Source organism: Neopsephotus bourkii, unplaced genomic scaffold (assembly GCF_033783945.1).
Source record: "Neopsephotus bourkii isolate Nb327-2 ecotype Australia unplaced genomic scaffold, CSIRO-AGI_Nbou_v1 NB_95, whole genome shotgun sequence".
Classification (NCBI taxonomy): domain Eukaryota; kingdom Metazoa; phylum Chordata; class Aves; order Psittaciformes; family Psittacidae; genus Neopsephotus; species Neopsephotus bourkii.
In genome coordinates, this window is record NW_026900612.1 from 1,001,478 (window position 1) to 1,018,413 (window position 16,936).

At 44.1% G+C, this 16,936-nt stretch overlaps 1 protein-coding gene across 1 annotated transcript in view; it reads left to right on the forward strand.

The window, feature by feature from the left end:
• TMEM260 (transmembrane protein 260) overlaps positions 1-15,514 on the forward strand; it is a 34,516-nt gene extending 19,002 nt beyond the window's left edge. The window contains exons 5-16 of the mRNA XM_061356088.1: positions 2,195-2,308; positions 4,261-4,440; positions 6,839-6,879; positions 7,245-7,328; positions 7,702-7,819; positions 7,990-8,162; positions 9,827-9,998; positions 11,678-11,826; positions 12,629-12,805; positions 13,357-13,410; positions 13,832-13,922; positions 15,000-15,514. Of these exons, the coding sequence (XP_061212072.1) occupies positions 2,195-2,308; positions 4,261-4,440; positions 6,839-6,879; positions 7,245-7,328; positions 7,702-7,819; positions 7,990-8,162; positions 9,827-9,998; positions 11,678-11,826; positions 12,629-12,805; positions 13,357-13,410; positions 13,832-13,922; positions 15,000-15,272 (1,626 nt within the window). The 3' untranslated portion in view covers positions 15,273-15,514. The remainder of the gene's footprint in view (positions 1-2,194; positions 2,309-4,260; positions 4,441-6,838; positions 6,880-7,244; positions 7,329-7,701; positions 7,820-7,989; positions 8,163-9,826; positions 9,999-11,677; positions 11,827-12,628; positions 12,806-13,356; positions 13,411-13,831; positions 13,923-14,999) is intronic.
• Positions 15,515-16,936: the final 1,422 nt, after the last annotated feature.

The following is a 16,936-nucleotide window of genomic DNA, read 5'->3' on the forward strand; positions in this document are numbered from 1 at the left end:
TTTTTACTCAGGAGTCTTGTTCTTTTGACTTTTCTTTGCCTGAGCATTTGATCTCTTCTCCTTCGACAGGCATGCCTGCTGTGACTCCTGTAAATTGCATGAATGAAAGGATTTTTGTCAGGCTAGGCTAGAATTTCAGGACTCCACAGTGGTATTTTACTTAGCTTTGTGAGTTCTCAAAGAACATGTTTAATTGGTGGTTGTAGGGACCTTGTTTCACCACTGGATGTTTTTTATTTTCTGGTGAGTACTGTCCCTGGATCCCTATACCTGAACTCCATGGAGATGGAATTGGGCATTTTCCAGTCTGCTCCCATGTTTCACATGCTCAGTTTCCAATGGGATTTTCAGATGAGATTTTCAGAAGCAGTTAAGGAGCTCGTTTAAATGTTTTTTAGGTGTCTGGCATCCCACGCCTTGAAGAATCCAGGCTGCCAACATCAACCTTACAGTGCTTTTCAGAAATCAGATGGTCGTGTAGACATCTTCAAGGGTGTGCTTGGAGTCTGTCACTAGACTTGAAAAATTGCTGAGGTTGTTCTGAGTCCTGCAGGGCAGCTCTGAAGCCCACTGATGTTTTTATGAAGTTATGGCAGGTGTTTCCACAGCAGGGCAGCATCTAACATTGAAGGCTGTGCAGTTGTTAGAAAATTACAAGGTGATCTCATCAACATGCTAAGGCAAGTGTTTGCATCGCACACACCATGCTCACCAGTGAGTGACATAAGCAGGGGCGATGCTCTGAGGATAGATGGAAGTGCCATCCACCTTTGGGATGGCTGGGGAGATGAGGATGTGTTGTCAGCTCAGCCCAGTAATGTCTGTGGGACTCTGGTGGCTTTTTCCCACCAAGGAGCTGCCCTGAGCGTGAATTCAGGTTGTAACATGGACCAAGTGGCCAGTGACTGTGGCGGAGGAGGCAAATTCAGAGGAGGAGCAGTGGCCAGAGGTGTATGTGGCACTGACCAAAGATTTCTATATGGAGTTGCTCTTGTAGCTTTGTCTTCCTGCTGTGGATGAAGAGGACTCAGCACTGGTCTTGTGATGCAACAGAGCAGAGCATGTGGCAGAATGGGGCAGAGAGAGGCTTTCCTTAGCATCAGCCAGGGATGGCCATGATACCAATAATGAACCTGTGAATAATCCTCAATGAGTATCAGAAATACTCTGCACTGTGTTGCACAGTTTGGATATAATACTTGTTTTATCAGAAAGCCCTTTCAGAGGTGCTTGAAAATCATAGAATGGCTTACATTGGAAGACCTTAATGATCATCTTGTTCCAACCCTCCTGCCATGGGCCACGATACCTTCTAACAGACTAGGTTGCTCCAAGCCCCATCCAACCTTGGACACTGCCAGGGATGGGGCAGCCACAGCTTCTCTGGGCAACCTGTGCCAGAGCCTCAGCACCCTCACAGGGAAGAATTTTTTCCTAATATCTAATCTAAATCTTCCCTCTGTCACGTTAAAGCCATTCCCCCTTGTCCTGTCACTACAGGCCCATGTCAAAAGTTCCTCTCCAGGTTTCCTGTAGCCCCTTTATAGCCCCTAGAAGCTGTTCTGAGGTTTTCCCGGAGCCTTTTCTTCTCCAGGCTGAACAACCCCAGCCTGTCTCCATAGGAGAGGTACTCCAGCCCTCTGAGCATCTTCATGATCTTCTCTGGTCTTGCTCTAATATGAGCTTTTAGACTAATGAGGTTTATCACATTTAATTCTGTTTGCTAAGAAGGTTTGTGTAGACCTGACTTCAGCCATCAATGCCTGAAGAAGGGGAAAAAGTCATTCTTTCATTAAATGACGTCTCTGTACATAATGGCATTATTTTAGTGTATGGCTTCTGAATAAAATAAATTGCATCATTCAGAGTTAACTGCTGTGCAGCAGGGGGCAAGAAATCGGAACTCATTGCATTTTTATGATGTATAGGATCTCTGTGTACATGGAAACATAACCCGTTCAGCTGGACAATTCTTAAAGAGTGTTTTCTCTTAAACACATGAAATTTCCCTGCAAATAACAAAAAATAGCCTGTACTGTTTGTGTTATGATTGACCACTGCTTACTGATACGCTACCTTTTCTCCTGTGAGGGTGCTGTGGGCTGTGCTGAAGCTGTTTCGGTTTCTGAATATTTTTGCAAGCTGTAAAGAGTAATTGTGAATGGATGGGTTGTTGTTGTTTTTTTTCTTTCAGATCTCTAAATTTGGTGCCTTTTGCTGTGGGCTCAGTTTGTGCAATCAGCACACGATAGTGCTTTATATCGCTTGTATTGTGCCGTGGGTTCTCTCACAGCTTTTCAGAAAGATGGTATGTATTTTGGTGACCTATACCTCTGTTTATGTAAGGGAGTGGGTAGTTCTTCTTTCTGAGCAGTTGTGTTAGTTCTATGTTGATGTGCAAATGGGGACAGTCATGGGTCTGTCTAAACTAGTCAGTCATGACCTACTGAACTTACAGTCCCTCTGTCTGATACCAGTGCCACTGATCGCAATTTAGGGGATTTGCGCACACCAGCAATCTGTGACCTGCTTGCGTCTCCTGTCACAGGAGTGCTCTGCCCCAACTTCTTGCAAGCACCCAGTGAGCAATTACAAGACCGGTACGTGGAGCTAAGAACTGCTCAGCATGTAGGAAATAAGAGCGTGTCCAAACAGGAAGGCAGACAAATACCTGTCGGTGAGAAGTCACAAGCATGTGCAGTCTGTGTGCGCTGCTTCTTCTAGCTGCTGGCAGTGGATTTCTCATGCCACCAACTCATCTGGAGATGAGTTTCTGTATGTTGGTTCCCTGCTGGTAACAAACAAAATCCATGTCCACGTGTTGCAGAGCATCTTGTGACTGCTGTTGATAACTGAAGATGCAGCCAGAATAAGCAGCATTGCAAGAAGGGTGCAGAGGCTTTGTCTCTAGGGGAGCTCCTCTTGAGCATGTTGTTGGGACGTGCCAGACTTGGTTTCCTCCAGCTCTAATGCAGCCAAGACTTGAGAGTCCTAGAAGAGCTCAGCTCTCAGGTGAAGTGTGCCTGGCTCATGCCAGCTGGAGAAGACGGAAGGAAAACTGACCTTTGGCGAAACAGTGAGCCTCTGATGTGGTCAAATACATGCCTTTCTTCTCCTACCAGAGGTCCTGCTCTCAAGTTACACAGGGTGTAACTATGCCTGGAGTGAAGCATGCAAGCTGTAGGAGAAAAGATGCAGCTCAGACAAGCTTGATCAAAAATCTCTTCAGTGTCTCCATCAGACCTTGTTCTGACTGTGTATTTCCTCTAACAGTGGAGACTCACTTCTGTAATGTATTTGTGTTCTTTAAACAGAGCTTGTTTTTTGTTCTTGGGTTTTTTTTTTGAACAGTGGAGGTCTGTGATTTCCAGCAAGGACAGTTCTGTGCCAGTGTAACATTCCTGGGAAATACTTTAGGCAGCCCAGTGCCTGCTGCGGAAAGCCACCTAATAAGACTGATAATGGAAGAAAACAGTAACTTTTTAAGGAAAAAAAGAGCCAGCTTTCTTTTGGAGGAACTTTGGCCGCCACCATTATGAAGCTACTTTTTCTACTCTGTAGATCATCGCTCTTGAATGGTGCCTCTTCCCCATAACCCCAACTGCTGAAGAAGTGCTTTGATTGACAGGGCAGTGGCTAATGATAAAGCAAGCGTGCAATATTCTAGGGTGGGATTTTCCAAAGCACTTAAAGGAGTTAGGCACACAAGTCCCTTTGAAAGTCTTGTCTTCCTGACCCCTTAGGCAGTCTTGAAAATCCCACCCCAAAAGTTGGCCTATCCAATTTAGCCAGTGTAATCGTGATAAAGTAAATGGCAAAACTGACTCCTGATGGTGGTGATGGTGTGTGTAGTTGAACTAGAGCAACCTTTTTTTTTTTTTTGCCAGATGGAATACCAGCCAACTCTTAATCGCTGCAAAGTGGGTTATCTCAGGCTTGCAGTGCTTCAGCCATCTATGCATGTCATGCCATGATTTAAATGTGAAAGATGCAATGAGTATGATACTCATGAGTCCTAGCTAATATTATTTGCTTCACTTAAATTTCACCCTGCCATGCAAAGGAGATCAGTTTGATGCAGTTTCCTAGTAATCCACAAAATCGTAAGGTTTAACATAGCATTTTGTAGGGACTTACTACAAATTGAGAGATCAGCTCTGTGTAAATATATTTGATGTTTTTTCTTTATCTGTTCTTGAAGTTCCAGCATGATTAAACTAAAATAAACATTGTTATGCAATATGACATATTTTGGTGCAGGAATTGTCCCTAGGCCATTTGCTGAAGTTGGGTTTATGCTTCTTGGCTGGTTTGCTGCCTTATCTCTATCTGCCGGCTTCGTCCTACCTCAATCGAGCCCGCTGGACATGGGGAGACCAGACGACTTTTCAAGGATTTTTGACCCACTTTCTCAGGGAAGAATATGGGACATTCAATCTGGTAAATAAGGGTCATTTTCTGAATTACTTGCTTTTAGGTTAGGCAATAGCAGAACCTTTATATTTATGATGATTAATGACTTGCAGGGTAAAAAATGGAAAATGTTTTCTTTTTAAAAATTTATTTCTGATTTTTGACCTTCTGATACATCAGGTTTTCTAGGAATGGATGGAAAAGCCATTCCCAGGTGGAATGGGAATTATTGTCTTTGCCTTCATTGGGTGAGCTGTATTATTTACTGTGAGCTTTACAGGAGTCTCATATTTTTAGGCCCTCAAAGAGCAGACTGTGCTAGAGGAAGATGGTGACATCAGTTTTGTGTTTTTCTTATTTTAAGACAAATAATTGTCCTTTTTGATTATTTTATTTGAAACTCAGCTATTTTAACAAGCTGTTTTCATTGCTGTACTTAAAAATAATATTCCTCTTACTAGTACTGAATTTGAATTAATGGTAGGTTTGAGGGGTCTCAGAAACCTCTGATTTGAGTTATTGACAGGTCTGTGCCCTTGCCAAAGGAGGGATATATTGCATGGTTGCTTGCAGAGCAGAGAGTCAATATCTACCTCCTCCAGCCCTGCCTTGGATGTTTGACTCTGGCTATCCAGGGAAAGCAAGTGCCCAGCACCCGTTCTGTCCTTCCTGTATCAGAAATGTCAGTGCAGAGGGCTGGGAGAAAAAAAAGAGAAAAAATGTACTGTTTTCATACTGTGTCATACCTTGGGGTCCTGAAGCCCCACATCCTCAGAAATTAAGCTCCTGCATTAAGCCAGTGTGACACATTCAGTACCATTGCTGTTCCATTACAGCCTTCTTGGAGAGCTGGGTGGCTGTAGGTTGTGAGGCAAAAGACTTGATAATTCCCACTGCTGCTACCTTAATCTTTCCCAAACTCCTGCAGAGATAAAATCCACCCTCTGAAGGACTTCTGAGTTTTCCTCTGTTGTCCTATTCCCAGCCATCTCCTGAGAATGGGACTCCATTGGGCAGAGCAATACCAAGGCATGCAAATCCCTTAACTCCTTTCTCCATCAAATGTGATGAATTGAAGTTGATGTTCAGGAGGCTTAGGGATGATGGACTGCGTGTAATCCTATACCACAAATCACATTTACGATGAACTGTCTGAAGCAGGAGCAGTAAGTGCAGCAAAATCCAAGCATTTGGTCCCAGTGCCAGTTGGGCTGATGCCAGAGCCCTGTCTGGATGGACAGACAGCCCTTGTGTCCCATGGCTCCATTTTAAGGGCAAGCAGGGTCAAAGAAACCAAACAAACCGGAGAGGTCTTGGGAGAGGGCTCCACCTATAAGCCAAGGATCAGAAATGTCGCCTCCTGTAAGGTATGTGTCTGGGGCCAGAAGCCATCAGCCTCCAACAAGGTGAGGCTTTGCAAGAAACAGAGAGGTGCTTCAGGAGCTGTGGGCTGGCTCTCCGTTCTCTTTCATTTTTATTTTTAAATTAAATTTGAAATGCAGTTAACTGTTGCATTTTTATTTGGATTAAATATTCCTTCCAGACCTCCTGTATCCATTTACCTCATATTTTACCTGGTACCACCACTTTTCCAACAAGCACCTAGGAAGATAATTCCTCACCTCCACTGAACGTGTCTTCTTTCCCAGACCTGTGCCATGAATTAAAGGTGTCTGCAGTGAAAATTCTCATATATCTCATACAAATCTCACTCTGCTCTGCCTCTGTCAGGGCAGAGGAGACATGGCCAAGTCTGGTAAGCAAGCAGGGGTTGAAGCCCACATGCTTGTCTCAGGCTGTGGAGAGATGTCCCAGAAAATAATTGCACCATGCAGGTAAAGGATGAGAATAAATGGCCTCAAGTTGCACCAGGGGGTCTTTAGATCAGATATCAGGGAAAAAACATCTTCACTGAGAGGGTTGTCAAGCATTGGAAGAGGCTGCCCAGGGAAGAGGGAGAGTCACCATCCGTGGAGGTATTCAAAAGATGTGTAGATGTGGCACTTAAGGACATGGTTTAGTGGATTTGGCAGTATTAGGTTAATGGTTGGACTCAGTGATCTTAAAGGTCTTTTCCAACCTAAATGATTCTAAGATATAGTGGAGACCATATGATGTGCTTGAGTCACAAGCTAATGGGCTGCTAATGCCTTGAAAAAATACTTATCCAGGTGGCAAACCTGCACGGTGACATAAAGTAAAACAAGGACGTGGGAGGAAAATCTTGCAGTGAAGGTTTGAGTAGAGTTTGCTATCTTTTTGTTGTTTAAACAATTCCCATTCCCTGTGACCACCTTGGGGTACCACCTGAGGGTGTTTTGAAGAGTCCTGTGTGCTCAGCATACAGAAAATGAAGACTCTGTTCCCCCAGTCATTCAGCAAGCAGCATGTGTGATTCTCATTGGTTTTCTCTCTTTTAATCTAGGCCAAGTCTGAGACAGGATCCAGTATGAGAGAGATGCTGGCGTGAGTAAAATCTTGATTATCCCTTTTAGTGGAGAGAAAGCTGTTGTTAGTCCTGTGATTTTGGCCTAAGTAGCTCCTGTCCTGCCTTCCCTCTGCTTGGTGCAGAGCTGGGGCCATGTGTGTCTGGCGCAGGGACAGTGTGCATGTCCGTCTGTCTTCCCTATTGAAGGAAGATAGTTGGATCCCCCTTCCTGGTGCTGTTTCATTCAAAACCCTGACATGTAAACTCAGCTTGTTCCCATTTCTGGTAGACCTAATCATATGCAGAATGGGTATATGTTGTGCTTATTCCCTGCTTCTTTTGACACTTTTGAGTGCAAGGGGCAATTTGGGGATGATGCATCTATGCACTAATTTCTCTTCAGTTTTCAGCTGGCACAGATGAAGTCAGAGCTCTCCCTTCCCGTCCTTGCCCTGGCACTCGTGGCCTGTGTGAACACAGCACTGCCGTAAGTTGGAGGAGAATATATGCTCCGATGTGCGCTTTCTTACTGGCTCCACTGGCAGCTTTCTTTGGCTTTTTGCTGGTGAAAAAATGTCAGTGATTGGCTGTGGTCATCTGTTAATTAAGATCAAAATATCCCTGCTCCTGGTAGCCCTCTGGTTTTGTAGATGGCAGACTTAAAAATCTTGAAATCCTGGTGGTTTTCTGCTTTGGAAACAGAAGTTTCACAGATTGCAAAGGTAAAGAAAGGCTCATCAGATCCTTGTATTATATGCATTTAGGTATGCAGAGAGAGTGGTTTTCAAGCACATACAACTTTAGTCTCCTTTTTTATCATGCCGTTACAGTGCTATTTGTTTATTATTTTTGTTTAATAGGACAAAGCAGCAGAAATCATCCGTGATCTGGCTCTTTGCTGGAATGCTCTGTCTTTATTCCCTCTTCTTCTCTTGGAGAGCAAATCTGGATATTACGAAACCTCTGTTTCTGGGCGTGGTAAGTTGCACTCCAAAAACTGCTCTGGTGTGTTAATTTTTGGAAGAAGCCTTAAAACCACTTAACTGGGACGTTGTCTTGAAGCTGCCTAAGGTGCAGAAATACAGCTGCTTATTCTGTTTCCTTATAGCTGAGGAAACAGAAAGTTTATCTGGGATTTTGTGTCCTAGGTGGAGCGATTCTGGCTGCAGAGCAGTGCTGTGGTGGCTGTGCTGGCGGGGCTGGGGCTGGCCATGCTTGCCTCAGTCGGAAGCACCATGCTGGAGAGCAGCCGTGTGCTGCCGTGGCTGGAGTGGCTTTCCGCTCTCACTCTTGTCACTTCCCAAGTCTGGGCAAATTACAGGTAACAAATCCCTTGGGCATGTGTCTTGGTGCAGCCTTGTAGGGCTGTGGGGTGCTGAGTGGTTGGGGTGCTGCTGTAAACCCCCTACTCCTGCTCCTGGGGTTATTGTCCTTGTCTTGAAGTGGGAAAAGCACTTTTCATATCATGTCTAAGCTTGCACGATCATAGCCTACAGGACTCCCTTGTTTGATCTCCCTCAAAATCACCAAGCACCAGTCGCAGGCTGTATATGTGGTGTCATGTAGGTTGAAGGAAGAAAACTGTAGATACATAATCTTCTAATGAAAAAAACTCATAAGTCTGTGCTTTATTTTCCTAGTGAGATTTGCAGAATTCATTTGACCTGAGCAACACCTTCTCCTTCCTTTGCTTTGCTTCAGGTTTCCTTGCACCCTGGGCTTTTTCTTATGTTTTTTCCTTTTTGAAGAGTTTGATCTGTAGTGTAGATAAGGGTTTCCTTATCCCATAACCATGCTGAAGACTGCAGTGGTTTGGGAGCCAAGGAGGAGGAATGAAGTAGGGGTTAACCAACTGTTGTGGTTTAAGCCCAATCAGCCACGCTTGCTCGCTCACTCCCCCCTCCTCCCTTCCTCCCTTCTCCCCCCCCCCCCCCCTTCATGGGAGGGATGGGGAGGAGAATCGAAAGAATGTAACCCCCATGGGTTGAGATAAGAACAGTCCAGTAGCTAAGGTATAACAGAAATCACTACTGCTGCCATCAATAATGAGAAGGGAAGTAACAAGGGAAGAGAATACAACCTCTCACCACCCACTGACCGATACCCAGGCCCACCCAAACAATGATCTAGCCCTTCCAGGTAACTGCCTCCAGTTTACATCCTGGGCATGACGTGCTGTGGTATGGAATACCTCTTTGGTCAGTTTGGGTCAGGTGTCCTGTCTCTGCTTCCTCCCAGCTTCCCCTCCTCCCTGGCAGAGCATGAGACTCACAAAGTCCTTGGTCAGAGTAAACATTAGAGCAGCAACTAAAAACATCGGTGTTATCAGCACTGTTCCCAGGCCGAAAGTCAAAAACACAGCACTGCACCAGCTACTAAGAAGGAATAAAAATGACTGCTACTGCTGAACCCAGGACACCAACAAAGCATAGACTTCATACCCAGGAATCCTTCCTTCGCACAAATCTTTTCCCAAAGGCTGGTCTATAGGTGAGGCAATCATAGTTCATGTCCTGAGTGGAGTCATGGAGTGTCCTTTTCTTGGGCCTGTACGTGGATTGCGTACATTCGCAAAACTGTGTAGCAAAAAGGATCTAATCTCAGGTAATCCAAACCTACTTCTGCCTGATGCTACAAAAACTTAGGTTTTTAATGCTAAATTAAAAGCATTAAAAGGATGGGTATCACCTTCTAGCATCATCTAGTAAGTCTAGGTTTAGCCCAAGGAAAAAGACTGAAAGCGTGCAGTGAGTGTATCTTGATAAAACTAGTGGCTCATGTCTCTGGTGCTAACTTATGAGCAACTGTCACTTAAATGCTTCATTTCTATATTTCACTCTCTCTACAAAGAGAGATTATGCTTTTCGGCTAGATCTGACCAGGGTGGATTTCCCCTGTGGGTGCCTAGTGCATAAATTTGAGGTATGTAAAGCCGTGCAAATAGCTGTTTTTTAAGATACTGTATTTTTTATCTGTTCTCTTAAGCACTTGTGATCAGAGCAACAACTACATTGTTGATAAGTTTGCAAGGAATGTGCTGTCCTCAATGCCAACGGGTGCAGTGATCTTGCTAAGAGGAGACTTACCTGGGAATGCTCTTCGTTATATTCACTACTGTGAAGGGATGAGGCCAGATGTCACTCTAGTGGACCAAGAGGTAGGTACAGAAAGTAATGTTAAAGGAGGCAAAAGACAGATGTAAAAATAGGAGGCAAAAGTTCTCAACTTTTCTCCTTTCTCCACTTGAGGGTGTCTCTTTGTTCAAATAAAACTCATGATACAGAAATAAGTAGAATGGCTTTTTTTAAAGGTTTGCAGGTAGCTCTGGATTGGAGCGTGATGTGCAAGTCCCGTTCAAGCCCAAAAAAGCCAACAAGGAGGCAATAGCAAGTAGGGAAAGGGGAAGCCCAAGTCCTTCACCACGGCAGATATGCAGCTGTGGCACAGGGCTTATGCTTGCCTTGGTGAGGAAGCATTGTCCTGGCTGTTTTCTGCAGTGGGCCTGAAATACAGATGTTAGGGCAGCAGGAGGCTTCTGGGAGCAGCCTGGAGGGCAGTAGTTGCCTCATGGGCAATGCAGCTTTGGGATTTCTTTCAGGGGCTTTACCATGCTGAGGCTCCTTCGCTGTGTCCCCTCTGTTATCTTGGTTCCCCAAAGGTGGTTTTGCATATTTCTGCCTCTGTTTCCTATATTAAAACATAGGTGCTGTGTGGCCCTGGGTGGTGTTTTACTCTCTCGTTTTGTTTTCCTGAGAAACAGGATAAGAAAAACCCCACTTACAAAACACTCCTACACTTCCGCTGCTGCATCAGTTCTTGCGCTTGGCTTTTCAACAAGGGTTTGCAACCTGTTGGGAAACCCAAAACCCAGTGCCTCATATTTAACCAAGCCAAAGCTCTCTTGTCTGTCTTACCAGCAGTAGCTATTTTGTGTTTTCTTATAGTTTTGCCCATGGTGAGGACCATGTGCTTCTGATCAGAAAACACTGGTGACCTAGTCTTGTGATGTGGTCCCAAGCCATCACTGAAATGACAGATGACTTTACTGAGCAAATAAGAGTCACAGAATCATAGAATACCAGGTTGGAAGGGACCTCAAGAGTCGTCTCGCCCAACCTTTCTAGGCAAAACGTGACCTAGACTGCATGCCCCAGCACCATGGCCAGCTGAATCTTAACAGCCTCCAGTACTGGGGAATCTACAGCTTGCCTTGGGAGATTATTCCAATGCCTGGTTGTTCTCATCAAGAAAAATTTTCCTCTTGTGTCCGACCAGAGTATCCCCAGGAGTAACTTGTACCCTTGTCTTTCCCTGTGACTCCCTGTAAAAAGGACTTTCCACCTTCTTTGAAGCCACCCTTTAAATGCTCAAACAGGGTGATCAGGTCTCGTTGAGCCTTCTTTTCTCTAGGCTGAATAAACCCAGCTCTCTCAGCCTTTCTTTATATGGCTTCCCAGTTCTTGGATCATCTTTGTGGCCCTTCTCTGGACCCTCTCCAGTCTGTCCACATCTTTTTTTGTGTAGTAGGAACCAAAATGAGCACAGTATTCCAGGTGTGGCCTGACAAGCACTGAGTAGATGGGGCAATGACATCTTTATCTCTGCTGGTGATGCCCTTGTTGATGGGGGATCCTGCTCCATTTCTTTGCTGCAGCTGCACACTGTTCATTCCTATCGAGCTTTGTCCAGCAGGACCCCCAGGTCCCTTTCCATAGAGGTGCTGCCTAGCCAGGTAGATCCTGGTTTGTCATTACTTCTGCAGAAACCATTTCTTCTGGATGTAAAAATGGATGAAAACTTTGGTACTTGTTTTAATTATAATATTTTTGCTGATAGATGATGACTTATGAATGGTATTTACCCAAGCTGGCAAAGCATTTACCTGGCATTTATTTTCCTGGGAACCGGTGGAATCCTGTGGAAGGAGTCTTACCTGATGGGACACTTGCTTTTAATCTCCATCGTTTCCTCAAAGTAAATAAGCAGTAAGCATTTCTTTCATATGTAACAGCTTTCCTAAAATCTTCAACCTTTTTTTTTCTTGAAATTGTTTATAGAACAGCTTGTTATTGCATCCAAAAGACCAATTTTCTCCACTGACTTCCTCCCTGGTGGTGAGATTATTTTTTGCAATTAAAGCATATATCTATGCAGAAGTAACTCCATCCGGATATAATATGGCATGTTGTTTTGAGGTTGGTTTGGGGTTTAGGAAGGAAAAATAAGAAGGTGATCAGAAGAGAGTATTTACTGATTATTTTTGTTGTTGATACAGTTCATCACCAAAAACATAACCTTCCTGTCTACTCAAAATGATGGTGGTTGGAGAGCAAATTGCTGTTGCTTCTCCTTTGTGAACATTGTGGCCAACTGATTAGTATACAATGAATGTATTCCAGGAATAATCATCATATAAAAATAGCTTAGTAAGAGTGGAGAAAGGATTAGTACTCCCATGAATAAGAATAGCGTCTGCATGTAGACTAGCCAGGATGAGCTTTGCAAGTGTGGGTAGGCAGAAGAGCATTGCCAGGTGCTGTCAGGAGAAACAGGCTTCTCCTATGGCTTCTGGTTGTTTGTGAGGTCCAGCACAGCGAAGGGGATGTGTCTTCTGTGCTAGCTGCACAAAGTGTGCAATGCCAGGCGGGGTATTTGCTTGCTATTTTGCAGACTGACACAAAGACATACCGTTTTTGATGTGGTATGTGTAGTTTGCTAAAGCGTGTGAGGTGGCCCATGATCTCTGACATGGCTTCACGGTTGCTCTCTCTTGTTCTTTTTTGGCAGTAAAGAAGTGTTTGTATGCATAGGTCTTCATGAAGGTGACTCAACCTGGAGAAGGAGCTATTCGCTATGGCCATGGGGTATGTGTGAGAAGTTGGTTCCTTCCAATACTGTGTTCGACCCAGGAGAATGGATTCATCTTACAAGAAATCTCTATAACTGGACCGAAGACTATGGCAGGTATGAAGCAGAGGCAACTCTGCTCCTTCCTGCTCATCATTCTTCCGCCAGCAGCATAACCCCGTCCATTGCAATGTTAGAAAAATTAAACATGTGTAATAACCATAATGTTGTGTGTTCTGGAACATTCAGTGAATCTGCATGTGGTATTTTTGTTAGTGTTAAAAATAGAGAGGACATTTCTAGTCAAGTATTAGGGCCAATTCCAATCTTAAAACTTGATTAGGAGCCAAAAACAAAATTGAGGACTTGGGACAGTAAGTATTTTAAACCTCATGGGTTGAACACTGATAGATGGCAAAAAGTATTTCTCACTTTGAGGATAGCTAGGATGCTGTGAAACACCTGGTATATCAGGCTTCTTCTATGGAAAGGAAGGAATAAAGTTTTATGAATGACAGAATCAGCTGAATTCCCTGCTGTCAGAGCCATGGGCTTCATGACAGGTCGTTTTCTGCCTGGGAGGTCTGTAGCTGCCAAGTTGATTGTGTGGTGGAAGAAACACAGTGGCTTAGATCTGATGGCTGAATTTTATTCTCATTCCCGTTTAGTTTCAAGCCTTCTTCCTGGGAAGCTGTTGCCAATGAGGAGATGTGGCAAGCCAGGTAATTCTCCTTTGCTCCATTCCAAGAGCTGGTGGGCAATGCCAACTCACTGGGATGTAAATACATGCCAAAGTGGGTAGCTTGATAGTGCATGGCCTTTTTGGATCTAAACATGCCAAGCTTTAGAAGGAAAAGGTTGACAAAATGAGAAGAAGCATGCATGGCCTCCAGCAAGTCCCTCAGGAAAGTGGTGGTTTTGTTCACTGAAAGATTCTTCTTGAAGTATCTTGAGGGAGCAAAGGGCAGTTGGGACATAGGGTGAAAAAATACATCATGGAGAGAAATTTGTATCACTGCCAACTTAAACAGAAATGCTGGTATACTGTCCCACATGCAAGCATGTTGAAGATGTGTATAACCATGTAATGTGAGCTAGTTACGTTAAGCAGTTATTATATGGAAGTTTTGCTTCTTTTGTTAGGATGAAAACAGCTTTCTTTATATTTGAACTTGCTGAAACTGCCAGTGTCACTGCAGAAATTAAATCACAACTTTACACATTTGCGTACACCGTAAGTTGTATGTTCTGGCTATGAATGCTCCTTGCAGTCTCCGTCCTTTTTTTGCCTCCCCCCTTTTTTAATTTCTGAGCTGCATAGAAATAGTGTGTTTCCATATAGGTCCTGTAATCTGCCTTCTCCTTGTTCATCCAAACTGGGAGCATAGCAGATTCAAAGAGATTTGTTCACGGATTTTATCCATTCCTACTTGCCCCCTCAGTCATAGAGGATGCCAAAAGCTAACCAGTCAACACCCTGCTTTTGCTATAAATATGTTGTCTGTACTGGCCTTCAAACGCATGCCAAGAGATTGCTTGTCCTGAAGTCCCCTCTTTGCACTTATCCCCTCTGTCATTACACAGTCACACATGTGAGCCAGCGAGTATAAAATCTGACAGTCTTCTGCTGCAAATTAATTCTGCTGCATTTCACACCAAAGAATAGCACCCATGAGCTGGTGAAGGTTTCTCTGGAAATATTAGACTGCCCAAGATGCCAGCAGATGCACAAAATGATCAGTGTGTGTTAGCAGAGGGGAGGAGTGTTTCATACTCCAGCAAAGAGTCAACAAACAGTTTCCTTTCAACTCCTGCCCATTTTGCTGTGATTTTTGCTGTTCCGAAAAGTCCTTGGGCATGTGCCTGCTGTTGAGCTTATAAATATTCCCACTCAAGTGAACAGACTGCTTAAGTTCTGTGGAAGACATCCTGATCTCCTGAAATACTGAGTAAATGTCTTTGCAGGCGCAGCAATTAGATCTCTCTTTTTCCCCAGCCTGGTGTAACGCCTCTCTCGGGGAAGTGCATAATGTGCGGTGGGGTTATCATGATCATCTGTAATGTTTCAAAACAAACAGCTGCTGTAGGAAGGGAAACATTTCAGCCCCCCCTTGGATTTCTGATTCACGCTATCACACATTGCATAGCAAACACAGAGTGAGTTACAGAAGCACTCGAACTCTGGACTTGGACGTATAAATAGCATCTGTTCCTTTACAGGCAGTTTTAGAGCACTGTTAAGAGCTGTTGGTCCCCTTCGTTCAATTAATTTGTCCCCCCCTGGGCTTTTTTTTTTTTGTCCCTTTAACAGTCGTACAAAGAAATTGTCAACTCTCATCCAAATCACCCAGTGAACTGGCACAAAAACTATGCCATCGCCTGCGAGAGGATGTTGCGTCTCCATCAGGTCGATGTGGATCCTGAAGTGTTGCTCTCTGAAACTGTGAAACATTTCCTTCTGTACACTGGGAAAGCAGAGGATGATCCCCAGCGGCAGGATATTCTGCAGGCTGTGAAGCACCTGAAGAAAGAGCTGCAGGGGCTGAGGAAAATGAAAGAAGATGTGAGGCACGGAGCTGCGTAGCACCCGGTCCTCCACCTGGGTGCTAAAGTGCTGAAATTTTGAACTCAGGACTTCAAATCTGAATTAGGCCTTGACAACGTGAGAATGGTTTTAAAAAGTGCCAGAGGTGTCAGTGAAGAGGAAATCAAGTGTGATTGCTTCTGCAGGAACTGTTGTTTGGTCTTTTGATTGCTGTTGCCAAATGAACTGTTTGTGGTGTTCTGTGTGTGGGGAAAACAGCTCATCACTAAATAAATTACTCTGCTTCAAAAAGGAGAGTTTTCTTCTTAAAAAAAACCTGTAAGTCTGATGTACTGTGAAGCTTTTTTAAATTTTTTAATTAATGTGGCATCTTTTGTAGATGCAAGACATGTATTTAGCCTTTAAGTGTTACTGAGCCATTTTTCTTTAGCTGTGCTCTGTAGGTGTGTTTTCATGCTCATGGGGTAGTTTGGTTAGGCAGGTTTCCATCAGGACAAGTATGTGGGATGGTGCCCTTCATGGGAGCCTGGTGGTTTGCTATTTCAGATGTGCTTTGTCCCCTGGCTGTGCCTGTTGCGCAGGGGTGCAACAGACATGATGCATCCCTCCTGGCATGGGATGGTGTGTAGATACCAACTCAGCTCATTCTGCCTCCCTTGCTTTGCAGGAATGGTTATTTTTATTGCACTGGGATTTTATGTTGTGATAGACTTTACTGCTCTAGTTTTCCGTTAGTGAGAAATCAACTTGTGTATTTTCCCTTGCAGAGCACTGTGACTCTAGATAGCAGTGGGGCATCTCTGGCACCTGCCTCCACCTGGGGCAGGGAGACTGATGCTGCCACCCTGCATGGGGACACAAGAGCGGCTCCCTTGGAGTGCTGTACTCCCAAGAGCTCATGGCGTTTGTGCTGTGGCCTCTTCCTCTGCAAGCATGTACTGCTCATTTACTTTGCCACATGCTCACAGGTACTGGGGACGCCAGAACTGCAATTTTAGAGATGTCAGGGGCTTTAACCAGAAGAATGGAGTGTGAATCCATCCTGCTTTTTAATCTGCCACAAAAGTCAAGCAACTTGGTTAACAAGAGCTCAGCTACTTATTTTCAACAACAAAAAGCATAAAATAGCATGTTTTCAAAAATGTTGTCTATTAACATATACTTCAAATGCTTAAAACAGATCCAAAACTTTAGTATTGTTACTGGAAAGTTGTGTTTATCTAAATTTTCATCCTTTGTTCTGTGGTTATGTGAGATTTCAGCCATGTTTTATAGCAGACTAATCACTTCCAGGCCGGAATTCCATTTTAGGATTCATAGTAAAATTTTAGGAGAAGGAAGAAGCGCTTCTGTACATGTCATGTTATCGAGTGGCACCTCTGGAAAGCTTCCCAGAGGCTTGGAGGAACAGGTTAGGATGCGTGCAGCAGCAAGGGGTGTTGCATGTGGATGCTGTGTTGATCTGTAATTTGAGGTTCATGTAGTTGCAAATTTAGGTTTGTGTGGATACTAACCCTAATAGATCCTTTGAAAAGTAGGCTACCTCTGTTGTCTCCAAGTGCTGATTTTCCCAGACTGATTGTCATGGATTGCTGCCTGTATAAAACTGAAGCTGCCATCTAGGAGCCTTTAACTCCGGTTGCAAAATAACATCCTTTATTTTTCTCCCTCTCATTCTGATTTCTTAGTTTTATTTCCATAGG